We start from the raw sequence: 27,246 nt of genomic DNA, 5'->3' as shown, positions 1-27,246 counted from the left end.
TAGCAGTTCCTGAGAATGACTGCTTAAGGAACTAGAATCCACAGACAGTCTGTCCTGGGGGCTTTCTACCTAGGATTATGGAGTACTAGGAGGAGGGGCTCCAGATCTTCTCACTTGAAGGTGTACAAGTAAAGGCTTTTGAGGTACGTAAAGAAATGAAAAGTGTGTAAAGGATTGTGGCCCTAGTTCATCAAAACTGCAAAATTTTTATGGCAATTTTTCTGCACATAGCAAAATGCCCAGCTGACCCAATGCTGCTTTTTTTTTTTTTTTTTGCAGCCCATACACTACTATGCTCACACACAAACAAACAAAAGGTTAGCAGGCCCAGGGGAGCCCAAACTTATAAAATATCAAAAAGAAATCCTGGAGGGTGGTAACCAAGGAAGAAGACTCTCTCTGAGGGCAGTTTGGCAGGAACAGAATGGGAAACAATAGGAGATCAGGAACAAATGGAGTATCCTAGAAGAAGATGTGGTCACCTGGCTGGTTTCCTGAATGGGCACATTCCACACAGCAACATTTTGTGGAAAGTCACATTTAGTCTCACTATTTGAGAGCACTCCTGATTATAATTGCCCCATCACTCTCCAAAAATGAATGGCATCCAAAGTTTTAGGCAGTCTACCCCAAAGGTCTGGTTTGCCTTTCATGTATGGCATGGCCCAATAAAAGGACTCATTTTCTCTCCAAAAGAGTATTTTGTCATTTGGTGATTCTGACTATGGGGGCATCAAACACAGGCTTTTCATTAACAGATATTCCTCCACTAGCTAGATGAATGATAGAGTATCTGTGCTTTAGGAAACAGTCAAGCACCACCTTGGGAAAGTCTGCTCGTCCTCTGTTGGTCTGCCAGGACATCAGCATTAATCAGTTCTAATCTTTTTGTGCTCCAATGCTCTCTGGTGCAGTTATTCTTGCACAGAAGGGGACCCCATAATAAACTAGACCAACAGACTCATTTTAATGCAGAATTGTGGCTCATTCCCAGCCCAAGGACCTTTAGTGGAGAGAGATGAAAAATAAAAATGCCCAACAGAACATGGAGAACAGATTTGTAGAGTCTGTGAAGTCCTGAGAGGCTCAAGGACAAACCTGTACTATTATAATTCATTGTTTTCTGAGCTCAGGAGCAAGTACGAAATATCTGAAAGTGCCATATTTTTCAAACATTTGCATTATTTGAAGTAAGCCCCCAGATATTTTAAAAATCACTTAATTTGAAATATCCAATAACTCTGCTCTGCTTGCACAGAACAAAGATGTCAAGGGAAACAAGTCTGTTATGTTAGCTATTTCTGTTTTCTCAAGAAACAGTCTGCCAAAATCAATCACAACTTCGTAAAAACACTTTTTCCAAATTAAAACGGATGAAATATGACCGGTTAAAGGTGTCTGGCAAATGGCAGCATCATAATTTTGAATAAGTAAGTTGAGGCAGATTCAGTTTTCTAGGTGTTTTAATTCATTTCATTCCACCAGGAAGTCAGGTTTTGTGGAATTTTCAAATGGTGGGAATTTTTCATTATGTTACACTCTTATAATTCTAAAATTGAAAATATGATTACTGGAAAGGTAAGCAGGGGCACTCACAGGGGATCAGAAATGTCAAGGTGGCAGCTGCAGCTATACAACCAAAGCCCTACATGTAAAAAAGAGGAGGGTCATCAATTGCACTGGCATGGCCACCATCTCAATTTTTTAAAATTTCCCCACCCCATCCCATGCCTTTGCTGGTAAGATTATATAATTTTGGATATCGCAAATTGAGAATATAGGGTAGGAGGAATGTTGGAAATGCAATCTTCCCAAATGCAGTGACGAAGATTGCTAGCTATTCTTCATCCCAGTCAATCTGTCGGAATGCTATTCTAGCTCAGAATATTGGCTCAAGCCTGCACTTTTATACAAAGTGACCTGGACAAATATTCAGATTAGAACACAGTGATCATTTCTCCATCATTTTGCACATTTTCTGATACTGTTTGCAGCTTCACAAAAGTACTAAAATACATATCTTGAGTAAAAAATATTCAAATATTTTGAACATGGAAAATGATAAAGAAAAGAACAGCTCTGTCCTGCTTATTCTTAGCATCTAATTTTGATGCCAAGACTCTTGTTCATTGTAGCAAACTACACACCACTGAAGGGAAGAATCATCTTCTTACATAGATGCATTATGTCAGCTGGGTGGAATCAATACACATCCTAATTTTGTACAACTGCTATTCCAGCTTAAATTGCAAACACCTCTTCACATCTTGCAGCATTTTACATTTTTATCTTGCTGTGTTGTGAGATGTCTCATAGCATATGTCTATCGAAAATTCTTACACCTTCAGTAGTAGTGCATGTTATGTCTATTTCCTTGTGGTAGATCTTGTTAAGACTACTCTTTGACCTTGTGATAAGTGAGGCTCACTTCTGTGTTCTCTTTCTATATCCAGATCTCAGGAGTGAGATATATATTAAGTTTGAGAGCATTTTTAATTTCCTTCTGCTGCTGTTTGATCAACCTAAATGAGCATGTATAATGGCTCTTTGAAGTTTTAATTATGACAATTTATCATTACAAAAGCCTACTATAAGGCAGCCCCCAATGATGTTTTCATTCAGGATACCACAACTGAAGTATTTTTGCCAGTACAACAAGGTTGTGAAAGCCTCTCAAAGGTACAACTCACTGATCAATCACTTTTTTAAAAAATGCTCTATCAAATGGTCAGTAAAGGTCTCCAGTTTTTTCCTGTGCTTTATTTTGTGCTCTTCTCCAGTAAGGAATCCCAACATCTGTTTGATTCCCTAAGAATCATTTTAAAGCTTTTCCTTCATATGTGGGCTAGATTTCCCTTGAATTAGTTGAAGCTGCTAATTGGACTGGGCCCTGTTCCAGCCGAAGAAACTAGGCTGCACTGATTATACAATTCTGAATTATTCCATTTCTTGTGGGTCTAGAGCGGGTTGCAATGTGAATTTAACACTCACTGAAACTTGTTCAATTACTTCAATATTCACCACTGCAGGCTCTTCTATTCTATATTGCAGTCTGAACACACAGCCGCTTTATGTCTGTTTCATTGCCTACATTTCTAAAGGTGGGCAAGTAGAAGGCTTATACTTTTCAAATCTCTGGCCTGGGTTCACATGCCATGCAAGTGCTAAGCCATGATTTTGTCAACTCAGGTTTGTTGATTAATCACAGTTGAGGGGCCACATACATCAGCCAAGCCATATCAACTGTAGTGCGCAAAACAAAATGACAAGGTTCAAACAATACACAAAACTAAAGCCAAACCAACTCTATTTCACTTTATTTTATTTTATTTTCTATCCCACCTTTATTGTTTTTATAAATAACTTAAGGCAGCGAACACACATAATACTCCTTCCTCCTCCTCTTTTCCTCACAACAACCACCCTGTGAGGTGAGTTGGGTTGAGAGAGAGGGACTGGCCCAAAGTCACCCAGCCGGCTTTCATGCCTAAGGCGGGACTAGAACTTACCATCTCCTGGTTTCTAGCCCAGCACCTGAACCACTAGACCAAACATTAGTATGATATGTGGACCCAGTTTGTGTTGATTGTGCCTTGAGGGCAGGATTTTACCATACCTGGCAATATGAAATATTATTTTAACTGACATAGAACTGGTTTTTTTATATGTTTTATTTTCAATAGTTAAAATAATGTTAGAGGGAGTGCTATATATGCTACCCTTTACTCCTGGAGGAGAAGCAGGAAGTACTAACAAAATAATAAATGTATGTATGTATGTATGTTAACAAGATGTTAACATTTCCTGCTATATTCTCCAAATTAGAAGCAGCACTGCATTACTCAGTGCAGAGTCCAGGCTGTAAGCTATGCAACCTATTAAACAAAGCTTCATCTTTTAGTTGCAGAGAATAACGCAGCATTGGATGGTCAAATTAGAGTAGCCACATCTTGAAGCAAACACAGTTCCCCCTTCTGCTTGCCAAGACTCAATTCAGGATTCACATAGTGGGTCTCCTGGTGTCTCCAGCTATGGATCATGAATTTCTGTGAGGAATCGCTTGGGCTGCACATGGCTTTCGAATACTGCAGCCAAAAAACGTGCAGCAGTCAACTCCTAACAGTGCGGGCAGCTCCAAATTTCCTCAAAGCACATTCTCGTGGTGCTTTTCTAAACTGCAAACACATTTGCTGGCAACACACCCTCAGCCACATGCAGCTGGTCATGGATAGCAAGCATCTTGAAACGCAATGCTAAATGCATCCATTTTTCAAGGAATGAATCCTTAACTCAATACACGTATATATTTCTCCTTTAAAAAATGATGCAGAGGCTTCCACATCCAGAACACTGGTAACCACATCCACATATTTTTCTTTTAATTTGCTCAGTATTGATATGCAATATATTTGGTATAAAATATATTCTGTCTTTGGATAAGATCTTGATGGCATAATCATTATATCCATATTGATCACTTTCCATTTTTGCCGCAAAATTTCATTGGCCACTACGGCGACTTTGGGTATAATGCAAATACAGTAAAATGATACTTTTAGTATGACATCCATATTTACATGATAATTACATCAGAGGCATGTGGGCAAATGAAGTTTGCACGGAAATGATTGGATTCCTGATCAGATAATCTACAAAGCCCAATATGGTAGCCACTTTTAACATTCAAGTTTTCTTTCTCTTCATACCTACTGTATTCAGCTTATATTATTACACTACCTTTTCAAATCCTAGTTAACCAGCATTTCATTAAAAATTGCTTTTTAATCTTATGAGATAATCACAGTTTAAAGGCTGCAGAAGCTTTTTCATCCTTTCCATAAATTATCAGTTGCAAAAAAATAAAAGCAATCAAGGAAAACTCCAACACATGTGATTCCTAATAAATGTACTGTATATAGAATCTTTACAGAGGGTTTATTTTAAAATAATAATAATTACATGGCACCTGATCAAATATTTTTATAAGAGAGAGAAGTGTCAGAATTGAGGGATAGTAAAAAACCAAAGAAAACCAGATGAGGACAGAATTTAAAATCCCATGCATAAAAATACATATAAACATTTGCATAGTTTCCCATTCATTCATAGCTGCAGAATTGTTTTCTCATGGGCAGCATTACAAATTTTGACTTGCAATGAAAAACCATTTCTTTCTCTGATCTAAATGAGAAGACAACACAAGAGAGATATTATTGCATTTGCAGTAATTACTAGGACCAGACAAGTTTCACTGATGTTTCCACTTTGTTCCCCTCAAAGATTTCATAGTAGCACAAAATGCTAACATATTTTGAAGTTTCCATCAATTATGAATTTAATATAGGTATTTGACCACCAGAACGTGGATCAGCTACTTTCTCAGCTAAAAGAAAAGTGCCTAGAGAGGGAACTATTTAGATAAGGCTGGGGAGAAGTGAGAGATACACAAATCAGTTTTAATCTGGTGCATTTTGGATGCAAATATCTCCAGATTTTTTTGACCAATACATAAAAAAGGTGGGATAAATAATCATAACCATAACCATTTATGCAGGTTTTACATACCAACTATATTCCAATTTTGATTAACAGAAAAGCTACAGTAAAAGCATCTATTAGTTTTAATTATTTTCCTTTCTTTTAACTACATAAGCTACCCAGAGTCATTTGGGACTTGGGGAACCTTCTAAATCGAAACAAACAAACAAACAAACAAACAGTATTGTTAGTTTTTGGTGTGTTTATAGAAAGATGTCATCCTAACTAAAACGGTTCTTCCCATGAACAATCTTCATTCATCGGTATTCCCCCCTTCCATTTTTCTTTTAATTATGCCAGAAACCATTTAGGTTCTTTCTTTACATCAATAAATTTTATAATTTGTATGTCAAAGATCCCCTTGTGTGACTGCTTAGTTGGGAGTATTTTAGAAGTGATATACTCCTAACTGGTTAGATGCAATATAGCTGCTATCTAATTAATTCCCTGGGGAGCCTGGCACTCCTATTTACTAAAAATGCCCTCAATATCATTAATCACACAGTGGCTCAGAAATACATGTAAGTACTAAGCCATATCATCAAACTTTTAAATAAAATTTTCTCATACCTGTATAAGAAAATAACAATAACACGTATTGGTCAGCTAAATGATAATCACTCATATCGCTAAAAACGAAAGAGCAGAATTGCTTTTTTTTAATAGTAAATTTCATTAGGTTTCAAGAGGAGAATAAAAACTACAAAAAAACACTACAAAGAAAGAAAAAAACTTAAAAAGTGCAGAAACACAAGAGAATTTTTTTTTCAAATTTACATAAAGATCTGGCTTCTGACTTTTAATAGCAAGGATATGCAAAAATTTCCATAATCCCAAGGAAAAGTGAAAACAGAAAACTGAAGGTTTAAATCAGCTGATTCAATGTGTAGGAAAATGCTAATATCTTCAAATTTAATACAAAAATAATAACAGGAAGACAATTGTTTATTCTTAATCTTTGGAATTTCCTTTGGAAGGAAAACAAAATCCACAACTTAAAAGATTTTTTTTTTTTTAAGTAATCTGAAAAATAATGTTAAGCACCAAGAGAACCAGCTTCTCCTCACTGTAGAAAGCCTCTCTTGGGGTACATATACTTTAAAAAAAATGCAAATTGATGATTTAGAAATGGGATGGCTGGTCTTAGTGTTCCTTTAAGGCCACAGGGCAGCTTGGAAAGTGATGAAGTCCCCACCTCCCAGCTGGCTCTTACCAGTCGAATGTGAAATGCTGTTTGTGATCTCCTGGCTGCACGCAGCTGTCCAGAGGACAAATGGGATGATTCCAGGTGTTCTCCTTGATCCAGAGAACATTTCTGGACTTCAGGAGAACCTGCCTGAGCCCCAAAAAAGTTACCACATTGTCATCTCCGCCCACTGAACCAGCAGGCACAACCGTTCAGTTCGCCATTCAACCCCACCAGAAGCCAGAGCAGAATAGTTAAAGAAGCATGAGAATTTCTCTGAACCAGCATTAGCAGGATTAAAATAGCCGTCAGCTACCTTCTTAATATATTCAGAAAATCAAAAATACCACTAAAATAAAGGTAGCAATTACCTTAAAGGGAAAACCCATCTATCACATATATACATATTACTCAGTACCTATGAAAGATTCCTAAGTAAAATCCGTATGTCTTGGACAATTAGAACACTTCACTTGCAGATCTATGTATTCAAGAGAACATTTATCTGTGGTCAGTTTAATAGTTGGCTTAGGAATCCTTGCAATTCACACTGCAAAAATAAAACCGGGATGCCAATTCTCTTTCCTACATATGCCAGAAAATCCCAGGCTGCTGCATATAAGAAATTTCCTTAAGGAGGCCCTCATTAAATTGAGCAGAGATTCAGTGCCTAACAGATAATATAATTGCTTTTCTTTCTGGCATTTTCCTCACTTGGAATGTCTTTGCAGCCTTGCCAAGCAGATTAGAAGAAAGCTGAAGGAATACTGATGAAGGTGACGTGTAATGTGTCTTAGGCATACTTTGGTCTGCCTTAGAGGAAGGCTTGTTCTCCATGCTTTTCCAATAGGTCAACAATGGGCAACTTTTTTTTTATGGTCCCAGTCCCTCCTCCCCCAGATTACATTGCTGCCATTTAGCATGTATGATTTTTGAGTACTGAATTTAACAAAATAGGAAGCAAACTAGGTGCATTAAGATGGAAGTTCTGGCCTTTTCTCCTTCAGGTTATCACAGCATCACTGACCTATCCTTTGTTCCTCCTCTTCCCCTTTTTAATGATTGTTATGAATTGTCCTTCTATTGTCAGTGAAAAAATAACTCCTTGCCCTCTGCAGACAGAGTTTGATTTCACAAACTATAGTAAAAACAGGTACCTAAAGTTCTGTTAGAACAAGCACCAGTTTCCATGGTCTCATTGTTTTCAGCTGTGTGTCTGCAATCTCCACTAAATCCTACCTATTTCTTCCCAGACTTTCACACATGAACAAATAAACAGTCTGAAGGAATGCAGCAATTTTGAGCAATTTCCCAGACTTTTAAAAGCCTCATTTTAAATATGAATTGGGCAAGGGTAATATGTCTGCGTTTTTTAAAAAAGTCATGCCATTTCAAGTGGCAGCTTGGCAATGGCTGCGGCCACATAACTAAGGCAGACTGTCACTGCGAATTGCATCATTAAAATGCACACAAAATTAGGGCTGCAAAAATCTAGGCAACCAAGAGATGGCAACAAAGACATTTTCAAAAACACTATTTCCTGCCTTCTAGTGGACATTCCAAATGGTGCAGCCCAGATATGGTAACCCTATTAAAATATAATCTAAGTGTTTTTCAAACTTGGCAACTTTAAGATGTGTGGATTAAAATTCCCAGAATTCCCCAGCCAGCATGCTGACTGGGAATTCTGGGAATTTTAGTCCACACATCTTAAAGTTGCCAAGTTTGAAAAACACTGATCTAAGTCATGACATAAACTATTCTAGCACCCTCCAGATATATTGGACCAACCTCCACAATTCAGTGCTGTGAGGAAATGATAAGAATCATAGCCTAACATACAGTCCCTGGAAGCACCCGTTTGAGGGGTGGGGGGAGGTTCTGCTTAATGAACACTGTTTGCAAACTTTACTCCTCATGGCCAGAAATGATTGTGAACCATGTTTCAAAAGCACAGTTCTTCATTTACATGCATAGACATCACCTCTGTAATAATGGCATTTATTTTAAGTCAACTGAATAATTCCTTTTCTTTCCATGTATAATGCAGTGTTATATTCCAAAACTAAGCAGATACCTGGATAGGATCTATTTTGTATATCATGCCATTAAAAAGATGATTAACGTAAAACAGTTTGTACGGTAAAAAGGCATGGGTGGTTATAAAGAGACAACACAGGCACTTTCATTAATTCCTCACTAGATCCTAATATAAAACATGAATCATAGAACCCACTGGGAGTTTTCCTGTGCAAATCTTGTGAAAGAGAGAAGCATACTTTTGCAGAGATCCCATCAACTAAATGATCTTTATACCAGAAAGAAAATATTTTCTTGAACTAAAATCAAGAATGGTTGAATTATTTTTCTGCACACACAAACACACATACATACAATCAAGCATCAGAATCACCTTGTGACGTCATACCCTTCAAACCCTTAAACAATTCTACTATACTGATTATGCTAACAATTGACAGAAAACTATATTTATTGATTGATTTGATTTGATTTCTATAGCCACCCATCTCAGCTAGTGACTCTGGGTGGCTTTAATGTTGATTATATACAATAATCAACATTAAAGTAAAAAAGCATTGCGATGTTCTTTCCAATGTAATTTGACATTTGCATTGTCTAAACAAAATCTGATTTATGCCTCACATGAAATTATACATTTTGGCATGTTTTCCACCCAGCCATAAATAGTTCCATAGGTGCAAATCAGTTATTGAAGTTCAGAGTAGAATGGGCAGGAACACTCAGGAACTAGTGACAAGCAGGTCTCCTAATTGCTCAAAAGAAGTGCTTTCAATGCCAAAGAATATTGCCTGATATGTATACAGAAACTTCTTAGTGAAGTGTATCCAGAGGCTCAACAATTATTTCTTTTGACCAGCATTGAATGGAATAGACCATTGGAGATCATGCAATAAATTAGCTGGAAACGTAAGGCCAGGTCAAGAATTGAGAAGCCTTAGACAAAATGACTCCTCATGGGAGTTCTCCTTTCTGTTTGGGCCTTCCTATGCTTGGTTAAGTGTAGCTTTTGTTTATTTATTTCCCACAGTTTTTTTTGTTTGTTTTTTTAATCGTATGGCATAGCAGTTCAGTGTTCATGCTGCTTTTCTTTCTGGGAAATCCGTGTGAGGTCCAGCAGCCAGATGTGTCAACTATTTAGCTGTGACATACTTAATGGTACATCAGGGCACTGACGTTAAAGTAGTAGCTAAATCTAGTTGGCCAAAGCATTCAAAGTATCAGGATGGATTTCCCCACTCTGCTGGAGATCAATGTCAGGCATCAAATGTGGTCCATATATTTGCTTGGTAGACTTCCTTTGTATCTGAGACTGATATTAGGATTCCAACAAAAAACAGTGTAGATTCTGTATTTCTGGGATTTGTCTAATTCTGGCTAATACTATTAACACTGAGGAAACGGGTTTATCAATCTGCTACAGTAATTAGATAGTCCTTAGATAGTAAATAACTAATAATGACAACTTAACTAGATGGTTCCAGTGACAGCAACAACAACAACAAAAAGCAGAATACTAAAAACAAACGAACTTCTGCGTGAATTAAAACTGGTCCATACAAAAACATTCAAATGAATTAAACCTGCTAAGAAAAACCAAATATATGTCACTGAGAATATTATTACTAGTATAATTCCTAATCCATTGTACGCTATATATTATAGGGTATTTCTACCAGCCTCACCTCAATAAGTCTGTGTGCATGCTCTGTAAATATTGCAGCATATTCTTTGATCTCTTTCTCTCGCCCATTTTTAGCAGCTTCAGTGAGCACTAGAAGTGGCACAGTTGTGTCCATGAAGGAGTCCGAGATATGATCAATGATTGCTTTGCGAAGCTGGAAAAAGAAAGCTATCATCAACAAAAACATTTTTACATATTTGTTTAGCATTAACCTTTCAACTAAGTGCAATCTAGAATGTATAAATAGGTAGTCTAATCTTCAACACAATGGAGTAAATTATTGTCAAACAGTTTTAGGTCAGGGATAGGCAATCTAAGTCCCAAGCCATGCATACAGTCCTCAAACCTCTCTCTTATGCCCCCCAGGAAGTCATCTCCATATCTGCTGAAAAATGAAGTCCACTGCTTTTCTTCTTCTTCTTGATCAGTTATCATCCAGTTTGTAGCACATTCACACAAAATGTTCCTTGAAAATTATCATCTTACTTGTATATGCTGCTTAACTGTTTCTCAATCGCTGCAGTCAAGAACAGTTTAAAGAAATCAGAAATTTATTAGGTGGAAAAGATTAGTCTGATATCCAAACTAGGACTCCTGATAGTTCCTCCTCTCATATGCCAGGGTTGGGAGTTGGTTAACAGATTCAGGTTTGTTAGTATAACAAGAGATCAGGGTCCAGATTTGAACATAGGGGGGGAAAAGTAATCTCCATTTTGGATTCCCATCTTGGCCAGGTAGCATCTCTCCAGTGTATGGCTCCCATCAGGTAAGAAATTCACCTTAACCCAGTAAAGAAAATCAGAGAAGCAATAAGGGAATAGCTACAGTATATAAGCCAAATACATGAAAATCAGGGATAGACAGACACACACACACTTTTTTACTAATTTGTTCTATCTGTATTGTGCTTGTATCAGTATCTGTATTCATGCCAGGAAGATAACTGAATGAAGTCCTAAAGCATGACACTTCCCTTTTCTTTTTTCTTTGTCTTCAGCTCTCAATTGGCTCCCGAACCTTCATCTCTATATTACAGCACGTATATCTTCTTTTGAAATCTATAGTCTCATTCTGAAAATGGAATTTAGCCTGCCACCCATCCTGTCCACTCTGTTATCTCCAGAATGACAAGAAGAAAATTCTACTTGCCTCCTATGAAATAAAGGTACAGAGGAAATTTCTCTGGAATAAATGATGGTGGCAGTAATCAGACATATCTTCCCTCCAGATTACAGGAGGTTGCCCAGAAGACTGGGCAGGAAAGACTTATAGACCTCCCTTGAGGGAGCCAGAAGGGCCAACCCACCACACCCGTTTATACACGTACAAGTATGTGCCCCATTCCACCTACCATGCCCTCCTGTAGACACTCATAAATGGGAACAAGGTATGCTGTTTATTAGCGATAAGGCAGAATTTTGAGCAATTTTGGCTAAGCATTTTGTTCAAATCTGATAGTTTCTCCATCAGTACATATGCACATATATTAATGGATACTAAGTATTGTGCAAATCACTATTTGATGCCAGGTCAGACTGAAACCACTTCCCATCACAATCAAACAAGTCCCTGCTTACTTAATTCTTGAGAATGAAAACCAACCCCAATAGAAAGGTCTTGCTATTTGGACATTGTTTCATATAAAAGCTGATGGAAAGTTAATGCAGCACGTCAATCCAGCAATGGGAGTCACGCAATTCATCTCATGGTGTGTTTTGATGCTGCTATGTTGAGAGGCAGTGATGTGCTTGGTAAGTGATAAGGTAATAATTTGCAACATCCAACCTATGGCAAGCAGCCTCCATGGGGTGGCTGCATCAGGAAAGCAACCTTTAAAATAAAACTATTAATGCAATTGGTTAAATTATTCACTGAGAAATATTTATTTCCTGCTTCTTAGCAGATTTGAAAATGCTAATACAGTAAAAGGCAACAACAAAATGCTTTCAAAATGATGTTAAAGGGAAAAGATACCTCCAAAGAATATTCCCTGAGTCAGAATGCATCTTCAATTTCCTGCAGGGAGCAAAAGCAAGTATTTGGCAAGAGTGTAAATGCTTTTTAGAAACCAGGATGGTCCAAAAGAGTGTATTGCTGGTGCTTAAGTAGCCTTAGACTCTGTGCTAAATTATTCTGCTCGCCTCTTTAATATATACTATTTCATTTATTTCCAAGGCTATCCAATTGTATTTCTCTCCCCCTGACCCAAATTTGCTCATTCTGCTGAGCAGAATTTTGGACTTCTGCTCTAAACACCTTCTGTGATAGTTTGTGATTAACAGCAGGAAGCTGTAGTCATACAGCTTCAAAATCAACATGATTTCTCTTTGTAGACATTTGAATGCAAGAAATGTCTTGTTCTTTGCAAGGGAAATTTCTAATGGCTATTCTGCCAAGGACAAGGACAAGAACTGCCACCTTGAAAATGTTGTTCCGTGAATGGTTGCTTTCAAAATGTGTTTCCTAATAGGAACTGAAATGGACTATGAGTAAAATTAGCAAAAGTGATGAAAATAAATGTGGTAAATAGAAAATGTTCTATTCCCTTTTTTGTAAATAACAACAACAAAATTTGTGTTTGACATAATACAGGGAAAGTAAATAAGAGAGAGAAAAGAAGTATACTTCCACGTTAAAAGGAAATATCAGAGGAAAATAAGAAATCTTAGCATCTTTAAAAGATCCAAAGCACTAGCAAATTGTTAGCAAATTCACCCCCAGAATAAATAATGAATTATTATCAAGTGCCATGTGCAGGAATGATAGAGTGTAAACTCCTTCTGGAGAAAAACACTACAGAGAGAAAGTTAATTTTATAGGGCCAAGTTCAATGGCCACACCAGCCTTGGACAAGTTGATTCAGTAACCAGAGATAAAAGCCTGATGGGAGATCACCATAGACCGTAGGCCAGACTGCAAAAATAATTACAAACTGCTTCTGTGTTGTTGCCAGGAGAACTACATGGCTGTGTCCATGAAGTCACGAGGAGTCAAGCTGAACTTGAAGAAGATCCTATTTTTAAAAATTATTTAGAGAAGCAAAAGAGAGGGAAAAGGGGGAAAGCAGTGCTGCCACCTTGAAAGAATTACACTGGCCAGAAATGCACTGTTTGTTGACTCACCCAAAGTTTGTAAGCATAGGAGGTTACTTGATCCCTGGGTTGTGGTTTCTTACAGTCTAAGACTTTTTCCTGCACATTAATTCATTATATTTGCTATCTCTGGTGGAAAGGCAGGGAATCAACTTCTCTACAATATGTATATTTTATATGTGAAAAAAGTGCTATTTAAGTGCTATATAATGCACCAATAAAAGATTTAATATAGAAGGTCAAAAACAAGAAGTCCATCAAACTGACAGTACTGAAATACTTTCATACAGGAATTAAACAAATTTAATTTGAAAACATAGATGCCAATGTAGAAGACATCTCCCACAATCTACCAATCAAGCATCTGACAGAGACTGTATATGCCAACAAGCTTCCCATATGAACGGATCAGTTGGCCATTATTTAAATACCTTGGTCTTAAACATTTAGGACTTTAAAAGTAGTGTCCTAATGCATGATTCAAATCTAGCTGCAAGATTTGGGTGAAATCCCACCTTGCACAAACTAAAGTCTCCTCATGTGGCAGGATTTTCCTCTTCCTCCCCTGCCCCATTTAGTCCCCAATAGTCCTCACAATTCCCCAAATCTGGACCACAACGCCCCTGACCTCCTGGAGAAGACACAGGGAGAAGCAGGTAAAAGAGAAGTCATCTCCTGATGTCATGCTAAAATGCTCCCATTCTGATAGAAGCAGGTCCATCAGCAGAACACCCAACCTGATTCCTTCATTTGTGTACACTACAGCTAAGGATGCCTCTCACACATAGGTACCAGCTGTATGGATGCTCACTATGGGATGTTCAATATATCATAGTATCCTATTACTTGTAGAACCACAGCTTTTTCAAATCTACTTCAGCTGACTAACGAAAACTAATTCTCCAAGAGCTTTCAAGGATTCTAATATAAAAAGAATTATAAAGCATTTGAAAAAAAAACTATAAAAATATTTTCCATTCTTTCAAATGAAATATTGTTGTGCAGCATACTATAATAACCTAATTTCATATTTCATATTTAAGAATTAAGAATTAAAAAAAAACAAGTAATAATAATTAATACCTGGTGATTACACTTTATTTTTAGCCCATCTGACAGAGTCAATTGCAGAAATGATACCTGGATTTTTAGCTCTTTTGCCCAAATATCACTATTCTTTACCAATATTGTGTGTAATTGTTTAATATCCTCATCAAGGAAGTTAATTCTATCCTAATTGCCTGCATAAATCTAACACACTTTGTCACTGGGGAGATTACCTGTCTGCGGAGATCTCTTGTTTTCTTGCACATATTATCTATTGCTGTATTCAAGGCATTGCCCCTTTCCTTCTTGTCAGCCTAGAAGAAAGAATAGAAGCTCATTTAGAACATAAATAAAATTGGGGTGTTTAACATATTTGATACAGCCTCTGAGCTCTGAGTTAGAAGGATTAATTACACTTTAGAATAGTTTGAACAACCTATGTTTCTGATTTCAAAAATGCCTGATGATATCCAAAAAAGATTTAAAAAAAAAGATTTCTTTAACCCCCATGAGCTATTCTCTACATTAACAGAGGTTGAAGGTAATATGATAAATATTGCATAATATATAAAGTGCATTAATTTGTAGCTGGCTTTCATGTCATATACAGACAGTACAAGCATTATGCAACCTTTAATTCTTGTACAATGTTGTACAATGGAACTAAATTTATAGCCTTCTCATATTTATTTCTTTCCCCATCTTCTTCCCATGTTTTGGTTGCATATTGAGCATTTTCCAGAGGTACAACACATGCTGAGATAGATGCTCATGTAACTTGGATCCCAGGAAGTAAGGAAACAGTTTTTGTCCCCCACAATGATTAGTTAAGAACATAGTATTGTGGTCTGCTACTACTTTAATCACAGACATGAAGACCACATTACAATCTTTTGTGTACACACACACACACACGCACACAGTAAAAAGAAAAAGAAAACAAAAAAATCTAAGCTTCCATAGAATCTAAATTACAATGGGGCCTTCAATATGAAGAAATATTGAATATGAAGAAAAGGCATGAAGAATGAGAACATGAAATAAGGTTTCCTTAAAGTGATATAAATGGAGCAGCTTAAATATAATCATAAGCATACTGTAAACTGCCCAGAGTCCCCCGCTGGGGGAATGGGCGGTGACATAAATTTAAATAACAATAAATGAATAATAAATAAGCAGATACTGTTTTGCTGACTTTTTACAAACTCATTGACTGGGAGGTCTACAGAACTGCAGACATCACTATATAGATAACCTCAATACTGCAGGATAGCCCAAGCAGATGCCTACATCTATATGAAGTGACTTGCTGAAAATAGTTTAAGAGGAACAGTAAACTGGAGTACACATTAAATGAGGACAAACACAAAGTGCTTCAGTGATGCTGGGAAAGAGGCAGCCAACAAAGGCTCCCCTTGGAAGGCACCTCTGAACAGATCACCAGCAAAGCCTCGCTTAGATGTTAGATTGAGCAGAAAAGGTATTGGACTCACTTTCACTTAACCAAAAGTATTAGATTTAGCACTGTTTGATGCTAATGATTTGAATTTATAGAGGGAATTTATCCTTTACTATTTAATGAAATTAAATTTTATCTAGCTCTTTTTATGGTTTTCACTTCTGCACCCGATTACATGGTCTAGTAAATTTCCAAGATGTGTCATCCTGTGAAGTCAGCTTGAGTGCATTCGCATTTTATAGGGTGAAAGTGTCCATAATGAAAGCAATGTGGAAGCAATGGTACCTCCCCTTCTCTGAGTTTCTATAGGAATGACTAGTTTAATACTTTAAACCAGCTTTCCTCAATCAGGTGCTTTTCAGATATGTAAGATTTTAACTTTCCAAAGGACATGTTAGGTGAGAATTATGGGTTCTGGGGGGCTTAAATTTGGAGAAAGCAGCATTAAAGGATCAGAGTAATCACATGCTTCCCCTAAGGCATGCACACATAGACACACACAAAAGATAAGGAGAAATGGTGCTAAATAAAGGAAACAATATTGTCAAAGGAAGAAGTTACTTGTCATGAATAAGGAAAAGCAACTGATAAATGACATAATGACAATGACATAAGCTGTCAAATCCTGTGGCTAACCACTCTTGTTCATTCAGACTGTTCACTGCAGTCTGAAATCTTCATTTGCTGGCCTTAAAACTTTATTTTCCTCAGCAATTCAATAAGGACTGCCATTTTGTAACCAGCCTATGGTTTCTGAAGATGCTATGGGCATTAATATTGGCTTTTCAATAAAATCAAAACCATCACAAATACTGTAAATGGACTAGCAAGTACTGCCATGTGCTTTGTCTATGCATCCTATATGCCACCTAATGCTGTGCTCACATCTGAGACATCAATTCCTTCCATACTTTAACAATTCATAATGAATTAATTCAATTAATTCAATTCAGTTTCCACAAAACCTCCTCAAAAGCAGCTGCATCCTCTTTTGATACTCCTTTCTCTCCAAGCTGACTGACAACATTCCTTTTTCTTAGTAGTAGACATTAGCAATTAGAAATATTTCAGGAAAATAAAAAAAGCAGAGGCTTTCTTCACTGTCCTTAAGGTTTCCCTTTAGGACACTCTTCCCCTGTTCATTCTCAGAAATAAGTAACAGTTCTTTCATATTCAGTTTTTCACTACAACACCAACCTATTCTTTATTTATCTTGCAGCCCTACTGAGCTATCTCTATCATATAAGTATGGAATCGGGAAAGGTAGAGAGTATAGGCCATTTGCTTAGCCATTTCCCCCAGCTACTCCAATATAGTTTCTCATACCCACTTGCCCTTAGAATATGGAAATCTCTTCTAAACCTATTTTTTAAGTATAAAATTCTTGCTAAAATATATAAAAAGCACATTATTTTTGTTGATTGTTTATGCCCATCCCAGGAGCCAATTTAACTTAAAATAATCTCTTGAGAAAGTTGTGTGCCAGGAATGATAGCATTTACCACACAAAATTCTGTAAAGCAGCATTTTACACCAACTTGCTCTATCAGTATTAATGACATCTCATGTGATAACCAGGTTACTTTGAAATGTTTAGTATTTCTTGCTTTGTTTTCAGCGGCAGCTCTGTATATACACTATTAGTGTAAACCAACAATATCTGTCGCGCAGGGTTGAACTGTGGAGTCCTTGGTGCTCTCTGAGCTTGGTTATTTGCTTGCAGACGTTTCATTGCCCGACTAGGCAACATCTCCAGTGCTAGCAGGGAGTGAAGTTTGCACTCGGTTTATATACAGTAGCTTGCCCTGACAGTGTTGGTGGGGGCGTTGTTCTCTCCATGGGAGTTCCGTGATTAGGCTTGTTCGTCTGAGTTGGTAGTTCCTTGATTAGGGTATTGTTTACTGCTTGATTGTTCCTCTGGTGTTAATCCTGATGATACTCTTTGACTATCTGGGTGTTGATTGCTGGTAAGGAGGTGTTCTGCACTTTTTGTTTCCTTTTTAGCTTTTTTTATTGTCTCTAATACCTTACAACTCCCATGGAGAGAACAACGCCCCCACCAACACTGTCAGGGCAAGCTACTGTATATAAATAAAGTGCAAACCCCACTCCCTTCTAGCACTGAAGATGTTGCCTAGTTGGGCAAAGAAACATCTGCAAGCTAATAACCAAGTTCAGAGAGCACCAAGGGCTCCACACAAGTTTTGTTTCTTTCGTGCAATAGAAATAGGCAGCATGAAACTAAAACTAGAAAACAAAACTGCTGTCTAGGCAGCCCCACGCTAATGCTTTGCATTTCCAGGCTAGGTTCTTCTGCATCATCCCTTTACCACTTGCTCCTGGCAGCCAAAATGGGTCCCTAATGAGACAACCAGCTTTGCTTAAACATTCTAAAACATTGTGAAAGATGAATGTGCATTCTGAGAAATGGGACTTCATTTTTCTTTCTTTTCTATGTTAAAGAAACATACACATTAATTGGAGAGCCAAAATCATTAAGAGAGCCAAAATAGCACATAAAAGACCCTTCTAGTCTAGAGATATATATGCATTCTTTTAAACAATTATTTGTGTCACTGAGTTTTCATAACAAGTAGTACAGAACGTGGCAAAAATGGCAATTCTCTTTGCATAGAAACAACAATAATTATAATTAGCTACTCTCAATTGCTCAACTTTAATTGACACATACGTTTATTTTTGTCCTACTGTTGACTCTGGGAATTCTGAATGGTTTTTAAAATGCTTCAGAACATTAAACATTTATTTACTGGAGTCAGAAACAGAGGGAAAGTATTTATCAAAAGCATTATGTCTCTCTCATACCATTGCTAACATTTTTTGAGAGGGAAAAGGTTCTCTCCAATCATTGTGTGACTTTACCATTCAATGTCTTTCAAAGATGATTCAAATGTTTCGAGCAACAAATAAAAATAAATTCTCAGAATCATGATGTACGGTAGAACTGTGCAAATAATACCCAAGAGAGATATAGGCCCTTTCCCCAGTTACGACTTATTGTGTCTTGGAGCATCACTCAACCATCACTGAGGACTGAGGCAATGTAAAATGTATCCTTACCCAGGCACAACATTGGGTAGATAATTCTCAATGCTGTGAGTCACTAGTGGAAATCCTGCCTTAAAACAGAAAATAATATTTAATTAACTTGTAGACTATTTGAAGGGCCAGTAGGCTATATGGTCCTCTAATCTGCAAATACCTAAAAACACACAACTAGCCTATGAAAATATAGAGAAAAATAAATATAACTAAAACTGTAAATGGACCCGTATCTATAAATTAAAGGGTCAGGACGCATCCTCAAATCTGTCTTAGAAGCAACTCCCTCTCTTTGTAATAGAAACAATTGGAACCACATCAATAGCTATTTACTGTCCACTAAAGCCATTTTATTTGGGGGAAGCTGCCCACAAATTGCAGTAGTATTTGTTTCTGTGATAAACTACCTTACAAATGTTTCAAAATTATACACCATGGAAAGGCAGAGAAGAGAACAGGTAACATAGAGGAGAAAAGGCTTTAAAAGAATAATAGAGCTTGTATTACAGCAAGATGAAAAACTTCCAAAGACTCTCTTGAAGTTTTATCTATAAATTAAATCACATGTATAATTTATGACCCCATATGTACAGTAAATTGTATAAATATGGGACACAGGCACAAATCCACGGATGGCACTGGATTATTTTATATATTTGCCAGGATTTTCCTGGAGTATGTTTCTCCATTAACAAGTAAGTGAGAGCCCTGTGGAGTGAGAGCACGTTCATCACTACTGGCATCCTTCACTCCCACCATATTTACACAATACTTGTAAAGAGGAGTCTGCTGTATTTAAGTATATCACACAGGGTTCCCAGTCACAGGGAATAATGCAACAGGGAATGCTTTCTCGGGCTTTGCTGCACAACCATTCTATTCCCATCACCCCCACCACCCACCTTAACCTGTGATTTAGGAACAACGTCAAAAGAAAGCAAATGCCCTCCCCTTTCTGTTAATTGAAAGAAGAGATCAAACACACAAGGGGAGTTTAAGAACAGCAACTGGACATGAGGTTGGAAAGATTTAGGTCTCATGAGGTGTGTTATGAATGGCCATGGAGGACAGTGATCAGAGGAAGAGCAGCATTCCTGCCATGATGCACAATTGCATGATGCCAATTGGAGCGGAGGGGAAACAAAATTCATTTCATTGATTGTAGAGCATCCCCATGTACTGCAAGAAATACATATAGAGACCAGGGGTGTCCACAAGTTATGGTCAAAAAAGTCAGGATGGTAGCCATGATTGTGCCATCAAAGCTCCACTGATTTTCTTAATGTGGGTCCTGTGTGAAAAAAAGTGGGTAAAGCTTCAATCGCAAAATTTTGGCTGCTATCTTGACTTTTTTGACCATAACCTGTGGACACCCACGGTTATCTTGAGACTTAATGGAGCTCTCCAATGCCAAACACAACCTATATTTAATGAAACTTGTCAGGTTTCGTCCAGACTCTTATTATTTGCACTCAAAGGCAGGCAGATATTCAAGGACACAGTTCTTTGCTAGTTCCAATACTAACATCAAAAAAGCCAGAATTAGGGCAAAAAAAACAACAACTGCTAACTAGAAGCCTCAGCTCATACTGTATAGATCTGTTCCCAGGTTCAAATCTTTTTCCTGCCTGTGCCAATATACTGAGAACTGGCTGTTTCTCAGAGGCTGACTTTGATGATCATTATTGTAAGGACCAGTTCGGCCTCAGGCTCTTGGTCTCTGTTCCTGGTCTATCTAGTTTCTAGATGAAATGGATTTGAAAAATAGTTTGTCTTTATCTCTTGAAGATGTAACTTGCCATATCATTTTTGGCATCTGTACCTTGTCTATGCAAACCTTCTAGCACCCACTAGAATTAAGATGTTTTAAACTCCCACACACTTATAGGCTATACATTCTGGAGAAAGAGCTGTGCAACTCAGCAACCAAGTGATCCATGAACAGACTCAGAATGAAAGCTCATCCTTGCTTCCAGTCTCTTCATTCTCTCAAGAACTCTAGCCCTTAGAGTAAATTGCAGCTCCAGGTTTATGAGGGTCTCTTTAGCTTCCAGAACAGTCAAGTGGAAATATATTCAGGGGTGTCATACAACCAAGCTGACCAAATCTTTACTGTGGCTATAACCCCTATGTATTCAGGCTCTTACCAGTCTGGCTGTGGTCCTCTGCGATGTCTTGCAGTTTGCTAAAGCTCATTCTTATTGCCTAATCGTAAATTTTTATGCAAGCATATTTAAGTATGTATACCACACACATTACGCCCCCCAAAATCCACAGCCAGAGTCAGAGCTGATTTAAAACAGCCCACCTAAAAGGTTCACGCTAATGGCATTCATGCAGAAGCACTGAAAAGTATGAAAACAGTATCTGACAATTTCCTTTACAACTATTTTTCTATTTGTATGGCATGCCAAAAGAAGCTGACAGATTTCCAAAGCAGCGTTGTCATATATTCTTCAGATATTGTAATCAAAATATTATCATATCATCTTTGTTTCAACCTGCCCTCTCATGACCTGATAAGAACAATGAAACTATAAATAAATTCACATCGGCATGCATCCTAATATAAGCAAAACAAATCTGAAAAATAAATTTACCAAGGAGATATGCACGTGTTAGAACCCCAAGTTGCATTAAAATCAGGAGGCTGAAAACTGCAGCTAATGGAAGATTTTTACCACTAACTTTCAGCCATCCCCACTTTAGATTAGGGAAGGGAGGCCTGTACATTTAAAAAATCTTTTTAACATTGTTTCTTATGCAGAATTGAATTCCATAAGAAACATGCCCTGAAGAACTATATGCAAGATTGAATTGTCAGTTTATCATTCCTCATCGCTTTTCTGCTCCTAAAAAAAGCAATGGGCAGAGCCAACTGAAAGGCAAAGAAAGGATCAAAATAATTCCATCTCACAAACCTCTGGCTTCCATCTCTGAAAGAGGACAAAGGTGATGCTTTAGTCCTTTGTAGACAGCAAAGGAACAGACAGTCAGAATGCACTATTGTCTGTCTTTTCTCAGGGATATTAAGACAGCAAGACATTCCAACTGCTAACAAAGTCAGGGATTATAAAGCAGCAAATGCAACAGGCAGATGGAAAACGAAGTGCAGGCCAAGAGTTCACACATAGATTACAGGTGAGAATCAGGATATAAACCATAGGGTAGACCCCATGGGCAGAATTGTAGTGACTCAACAGGAATTCAAGTTATAAAGCAAGGTCAAAAGCTGAACTCAGACATGGCTATTGTTCGAGAACTGACTACGAGGAACTTCTGTATAAGATTTTCTGGGCTCCAGCTGCTAGCCATTATGTAATCTGCACTGGTCTGTTTCACCACTCTTTAAGCTTACCCTCTTTACAGAAAAAGTAGAACATCTCAAAAATGTAAGGACACAACACACATAGATCTTGCATCATGTTTAGCCTTAGTTTCAGGCCTCAAGGGAGATTTAATTATCAGTCTCCCGAGTCTCCCGACTGCCTGAACTGTTATGGACATTCATTCCAGATCTTATTTTGTATGTATTAATTATAGGCCTAATAATCAAACCTCTGTCCTTTTTTAAAAAAAGGATTTGACTTTTTTCACAGACACCTCTAATTACTGAATATGCCCATCTCTTCTTTGAGAGTATCCCATGTTTGAATATTGTGAGAAACAAAACAACTGGATTAAGATGGACCTTGTTCTACATTATTCTTATGTTCTTATGACTTTCTGTTCCAGTATAAATCCAGATAAATCAGTTATTATATTGGCAACAGAATCCATAGGAAAAAACTTATTCTATAAAATAAATAAAGTATTATGGTTAATTTTTCTATACATACCCAAGATGTGATATAGAGCAATGATTATGCTTCTGGAAGACTTAAGAGACAGAGCCTGCAATCTGGCTGAGGATATGAGCACAGATCTGCATTATTGCCTTGCATTTGCAACAGATGTTTTAACTTGTTGATTTTTTTTTAATAGCCATCATTACTCAGAGCAATAACAGTCAATGTGTGCAAACTGCAAATCTAAACAGACTTGAGACAATCATCCTTCCTCCAGTACAAAAATAAGTCTTTCTTGAAACTTGGAAGCTGTGGATTGATTTGAATATGCCTCATACCATTTAGACTGTCTCACTGAGGAAAAAAAAGTTCCTACCATGTAGATTTCCATATAATTGTGTCTCCAGCATATCAGGATTTAACTGCTATGCTCCCATCCTATTATAAACTCCAAGAGACTTCATATGCATGTTAAAGCACATGGAAGATAAAACTTTTCCACACCTAAACATCAAATAATGCATAGTTGAACTAGTATTATCTACCAGTTGCTAGATCTGGGTTGCAAACTTCCAGACATCCAGCAGACTACCTTCCAGATCTGCTAATCCTAATACTACTTTCTGAAGCCTACCCTGCAGGTCCAAATAAACCCACTGCATTGCCATAGCCTCGCCCTTCCCAGAAGAGACCATATTTCATAGTATAAACCTCCAGCTATGATAACCACAAAATCCCTCAAAGCATTCAAGAGTTTCTGTACTTTCATAAGCCTCTGAGGGTAGAACTTCTTGAAAGATCTGCCATCCCTGAGAAAAGAAACTAATCTAAATGTCATCAGGAAAAGATAGAAGCCTAGTAACAAGACTGGCGGTCAACCATCAAGGTTCTTTCTAATCTGTTGCCCAATTATAAGTACTAGATGCAGAGTGTTTCTTATGTCATGCTGACTGTGTATTGAGGCAACCTCATGGTTGTCATGCTGGCCAAAAAGTCCCAAGAGTTCCACATACTCGTCCTACTGTGGACATTGAAGTCCACACAGTATAAATGTTCCTTGTTTTGGGATTGTTTTTTTTTTTAACATCACTTCAAAGCTCTTCTTAGCCAGCATGTTAGCAGAATATCATCTGCCTCTCTGGCCAAATCCCTGGTACAAATACTCAGACCCACTAATGAACAGAATGGGTTCCTGCGGAAGAGGATAAATTGCTTATAGATGGCAGAAATAACCCCTCCCCAGTCTAGCCCATGCTGGTGCTGTACTGCATATTCCATGAAGAAAGCTAAAGCAGATATGCACGACCAATTTCATCACTCAGTTGTAGGTGATACATGCCTAACCAGTCCTCTCATTCACAATTACATAGTGGGATGACAGCTGTCTTACTATGGACAGAACCAGTATTCACAAGTGGAATGCCACATTAGGCTAGACGGATCAAATAGAGGTTTTTCTTTTTCTATGTCTGAACCATCTGTGGAAAGCTTTTTGCCCATTCACTGCAATGGGTTTTAATTAAAAACCTGTATTTTCTTTGCATTTTATTTTAATCAACCTGATCATTAAAGAAAATTTTGATATGTGTGTACCATGTAAGATAATTCATTTTACTGTGGTTTATTTATCCTTATAGGCTGATTAAAACTGAAGATACAAAATCTCAAGAAGACCTATTTTCACTAACATGTGTTTAGAAGAAAACTTAGCCTAACCTTAGATTTACTCTATCTGTTCATTAAATCATATTGCTGCAATTTAACTAGCAGAATATGCAGAGCACATGGACATACAGTAATAGTGTTGGAGGTGGGCTGAAATTGCTTTCAATGTTGCAATGGTTATGAATTTTAACATCCACAGTCAACACATATTTGTACAATTCTGCCATTCTTGCTGATTTTGTTAACTATTGCATATTATTGTTGGATAAAACATGCTTTCTATACCATCCTGGGGAGTTTACTGATCCTGTATCCTACTGACTGCCAACATTATGCAGGTCGTCTGCATAGGCTGCTATAGAGAGCCATGGAGATGACCTTCCAGAAGCCATTAGGACAACAATGTGTAGAAGCATGCATTAAGCACAGGGAGATGGAAAAGTATTAGAAAAAGACACTACCTTCTGGGGAATATAGTAAGAGAGAGGAGAGGGGAAACACAGGCAGACTTTCAAGATTCTGTTACTACAGCCTATCTCAATAAAATATAGTTCTAGTCTTCTTGTGGAGTTCACTCCCTGATCTGATCTACCTCATAGGGCTGACATTTATCATCTCCTTGTCCCCCTGGCATCTCATCTGGTGCTGGCTCTGAGTGCTGCCTTTCAGCTTCTAAAGGTCTGTCCAGTTGGCCCAGTTGCCTTCATCTATTAGCTCCCAATGAAGAGCAGGTAAATTACAATCCCCCCCTGTTAATCTGGCAATCTAAAGACTCAAAAGGGGACTATAAGGGGCTGTGTCTATTGCTAACAATTAACAAATTAAATTTATATTTATTGAATGGATCTATCAGTAGTGATTTCCCTGGTGAATTCTCCCACTGGGTCAGCTCAAGACCTTCCCTGATGGACTATACTTTAATCTCATGGAATTTGATTACTTTCGTACAAAAATTTTATTTAGGAAATTGACCCAATGATGATCATCTTCCAAGTATTACAGTTTTAAAAGCATTTGACAGTTGCTTTTTGGAAACAGAACCCATCCCATTTTGGGATTCAGACTCAGAGCTGAGGTTGGTTCGTGTAAAATGGACTCAGCAATTTAGTGAGCAAATTGCTCAGCTGCTTCTATCCGAAGCAGCACTGCAACTCCGCTCCACCATAGTCAGAGAGCGGTCTGGGGATTCTCCCTTGCAGACATTTACACAATGGATTCAGTTGCTCCAGCCTGTGATTTCCACCCAGATATTAAGGAGTAGAGGTAATCTAGGGGGCAAGATCTATCCTTCCCAGCCCTGGTTTGATGCAGAATGTTTTGAGGCCAAAGGTAAACTGATCAGGGGATTTAAGCTATATAAAGAGAACCCAGCTGAGCACCCCATCCAAGATTTTATGCTCCAGAAGAAACAATACAAACATCTTCTACAAAACAAGAAAAGAGAATTCACTAAGGTTTCCTGGCAGCAACTGATAACAGCTTCTCAAGCCAGAAATTCCACTCTGCTCTGGCACTTTATAGCTCTCCATTCAATTGACAGGCCCCTTTTAGTCCCTCACCTCCTACCAGCATCTGTGTGGGAAGACCACTTTAGAGCATTATACTCACAAGAAGAGGTCCATATAGTTGACTTAGATCTTAATATTAACCTGCTCCCAAATTGGGCCCCTGTCACAAAGGCTGAAATAAAGAGGCTCATAAAACAGTTAAAGCCTGGTAAAGCTCCAGGCAATGACTTTATTACACCTGAAATATTACAAAACAACCTGGATTGGTGGACTCCTGTTCTTGCTTCCCTGTTTACTTTTATTGACCATGCCGCACAAATTCCAGAGGACTGGGGCCTAGCTAATATCATCCCTATTTATAAAAAGGGCACTCGAGACCTGCCTGCTAACTACAGGCCCATTAGTTTGTTAAGTATAATAAGTAAGCTCTATGCCAGACACTTAAAGGTGGTGGGCATCTATACAGTTGATAAAAACAAGACCTGGAGCTGACTGTAGTTCAGATCACGAACTTCTTATTGCACAATTTAGGATCAGACTAAAGAGATTAGGGAAGACCCACAGATCAGCTAGATATGAGCTCACTAATATTCCTAAGGAATATGCAGTGGAAGTGAAGAATAGATTTAAGGGACTGGACTTAGTAGATAGGGTCCCGGAAGAACTCTGGACAGAAGTTCGCAACATTGTTCAGGAGGCGGCAACAAAATACATCCCAAAGAAAGAGAAAACCAAGAAGGCAAAATGGCTGTCTGCTGAGACACTAGATGTAGCCCAAGAAAGAAGGAAAGCAAAAGGCAACAGTGATAGGGGGAGATATGCCCAATTAAATGCAAAATTCCAGAGGCTACCCAGAAGAGCTAAGGAATTATTTTTAAACAAGCAATGTGCGGAAGTGGAAGAAGACAATAGAATAGGAAGGACAAGAGACCTCTTCCAGAAAATTAGAAACATTGGAGGTAAATTCCAGGCCAAAATGGGTATGATCAAAACAAAGATGGCAAGGAGCTAACAGAAGAAGAAGAGATCAAGAAAAGGTGGCAAGAATATACCGGAGACCTGTATAGGAAGGATAACAATATCGGGGATAGCTTTGATGGTGTGGTCAGTGAGCTAGAGCCAGACATCCTGAAGAGTGAGGTTGAATGATCCTTAAGAAGCATTGCTAAAAACAAG

General features: G+C 37.9%; 1 protein-coding gene across 1 annotated transcript in view; it reads right to left on the bottom strand.

The window, feature by feature from the left end:
- Positions 1-27,246, bottom strand: part of CTNNA3 (catenin alpha 3) — a 781,530-nt gene that overhangs the window by 376,583 nt on the left and 377,701 nt on the right. The window contains exons 8-9 of the mRNA XM_063307559.1: positions 14,821-14,901; positions 10,450-10,602 (exon numbers count right to left, since the gene is read on the bottom strand). Of these exons, the coding sequence (XP_063163629.1) occupies positions 10,450-10,602; positions 14,821-14,901 (234 nt within the window). The remainder of the gene's footprint in view (positions 1-10,449; positions 10,603-14,820; positions 14,902-27,246) is intronic.

The sequence above is a fragment of the Candoia aspera genome, chromosome 6, assembly GCF_035149785.1.
Source record: "Candoia aspera isolate rCanAsp1 chromosome 6, rCanAsp1.hap2, whole genome shotgun sequence".
Taxonomy (NCBI): Eukaryota; Metazoa; Chordata; class Lepidosauria; order Squamata; family Boidae; genus Candoia; species Candoia aspera.
This window is presented reverse-complemented; position numbering and strand designations above follow the sequence as displayed.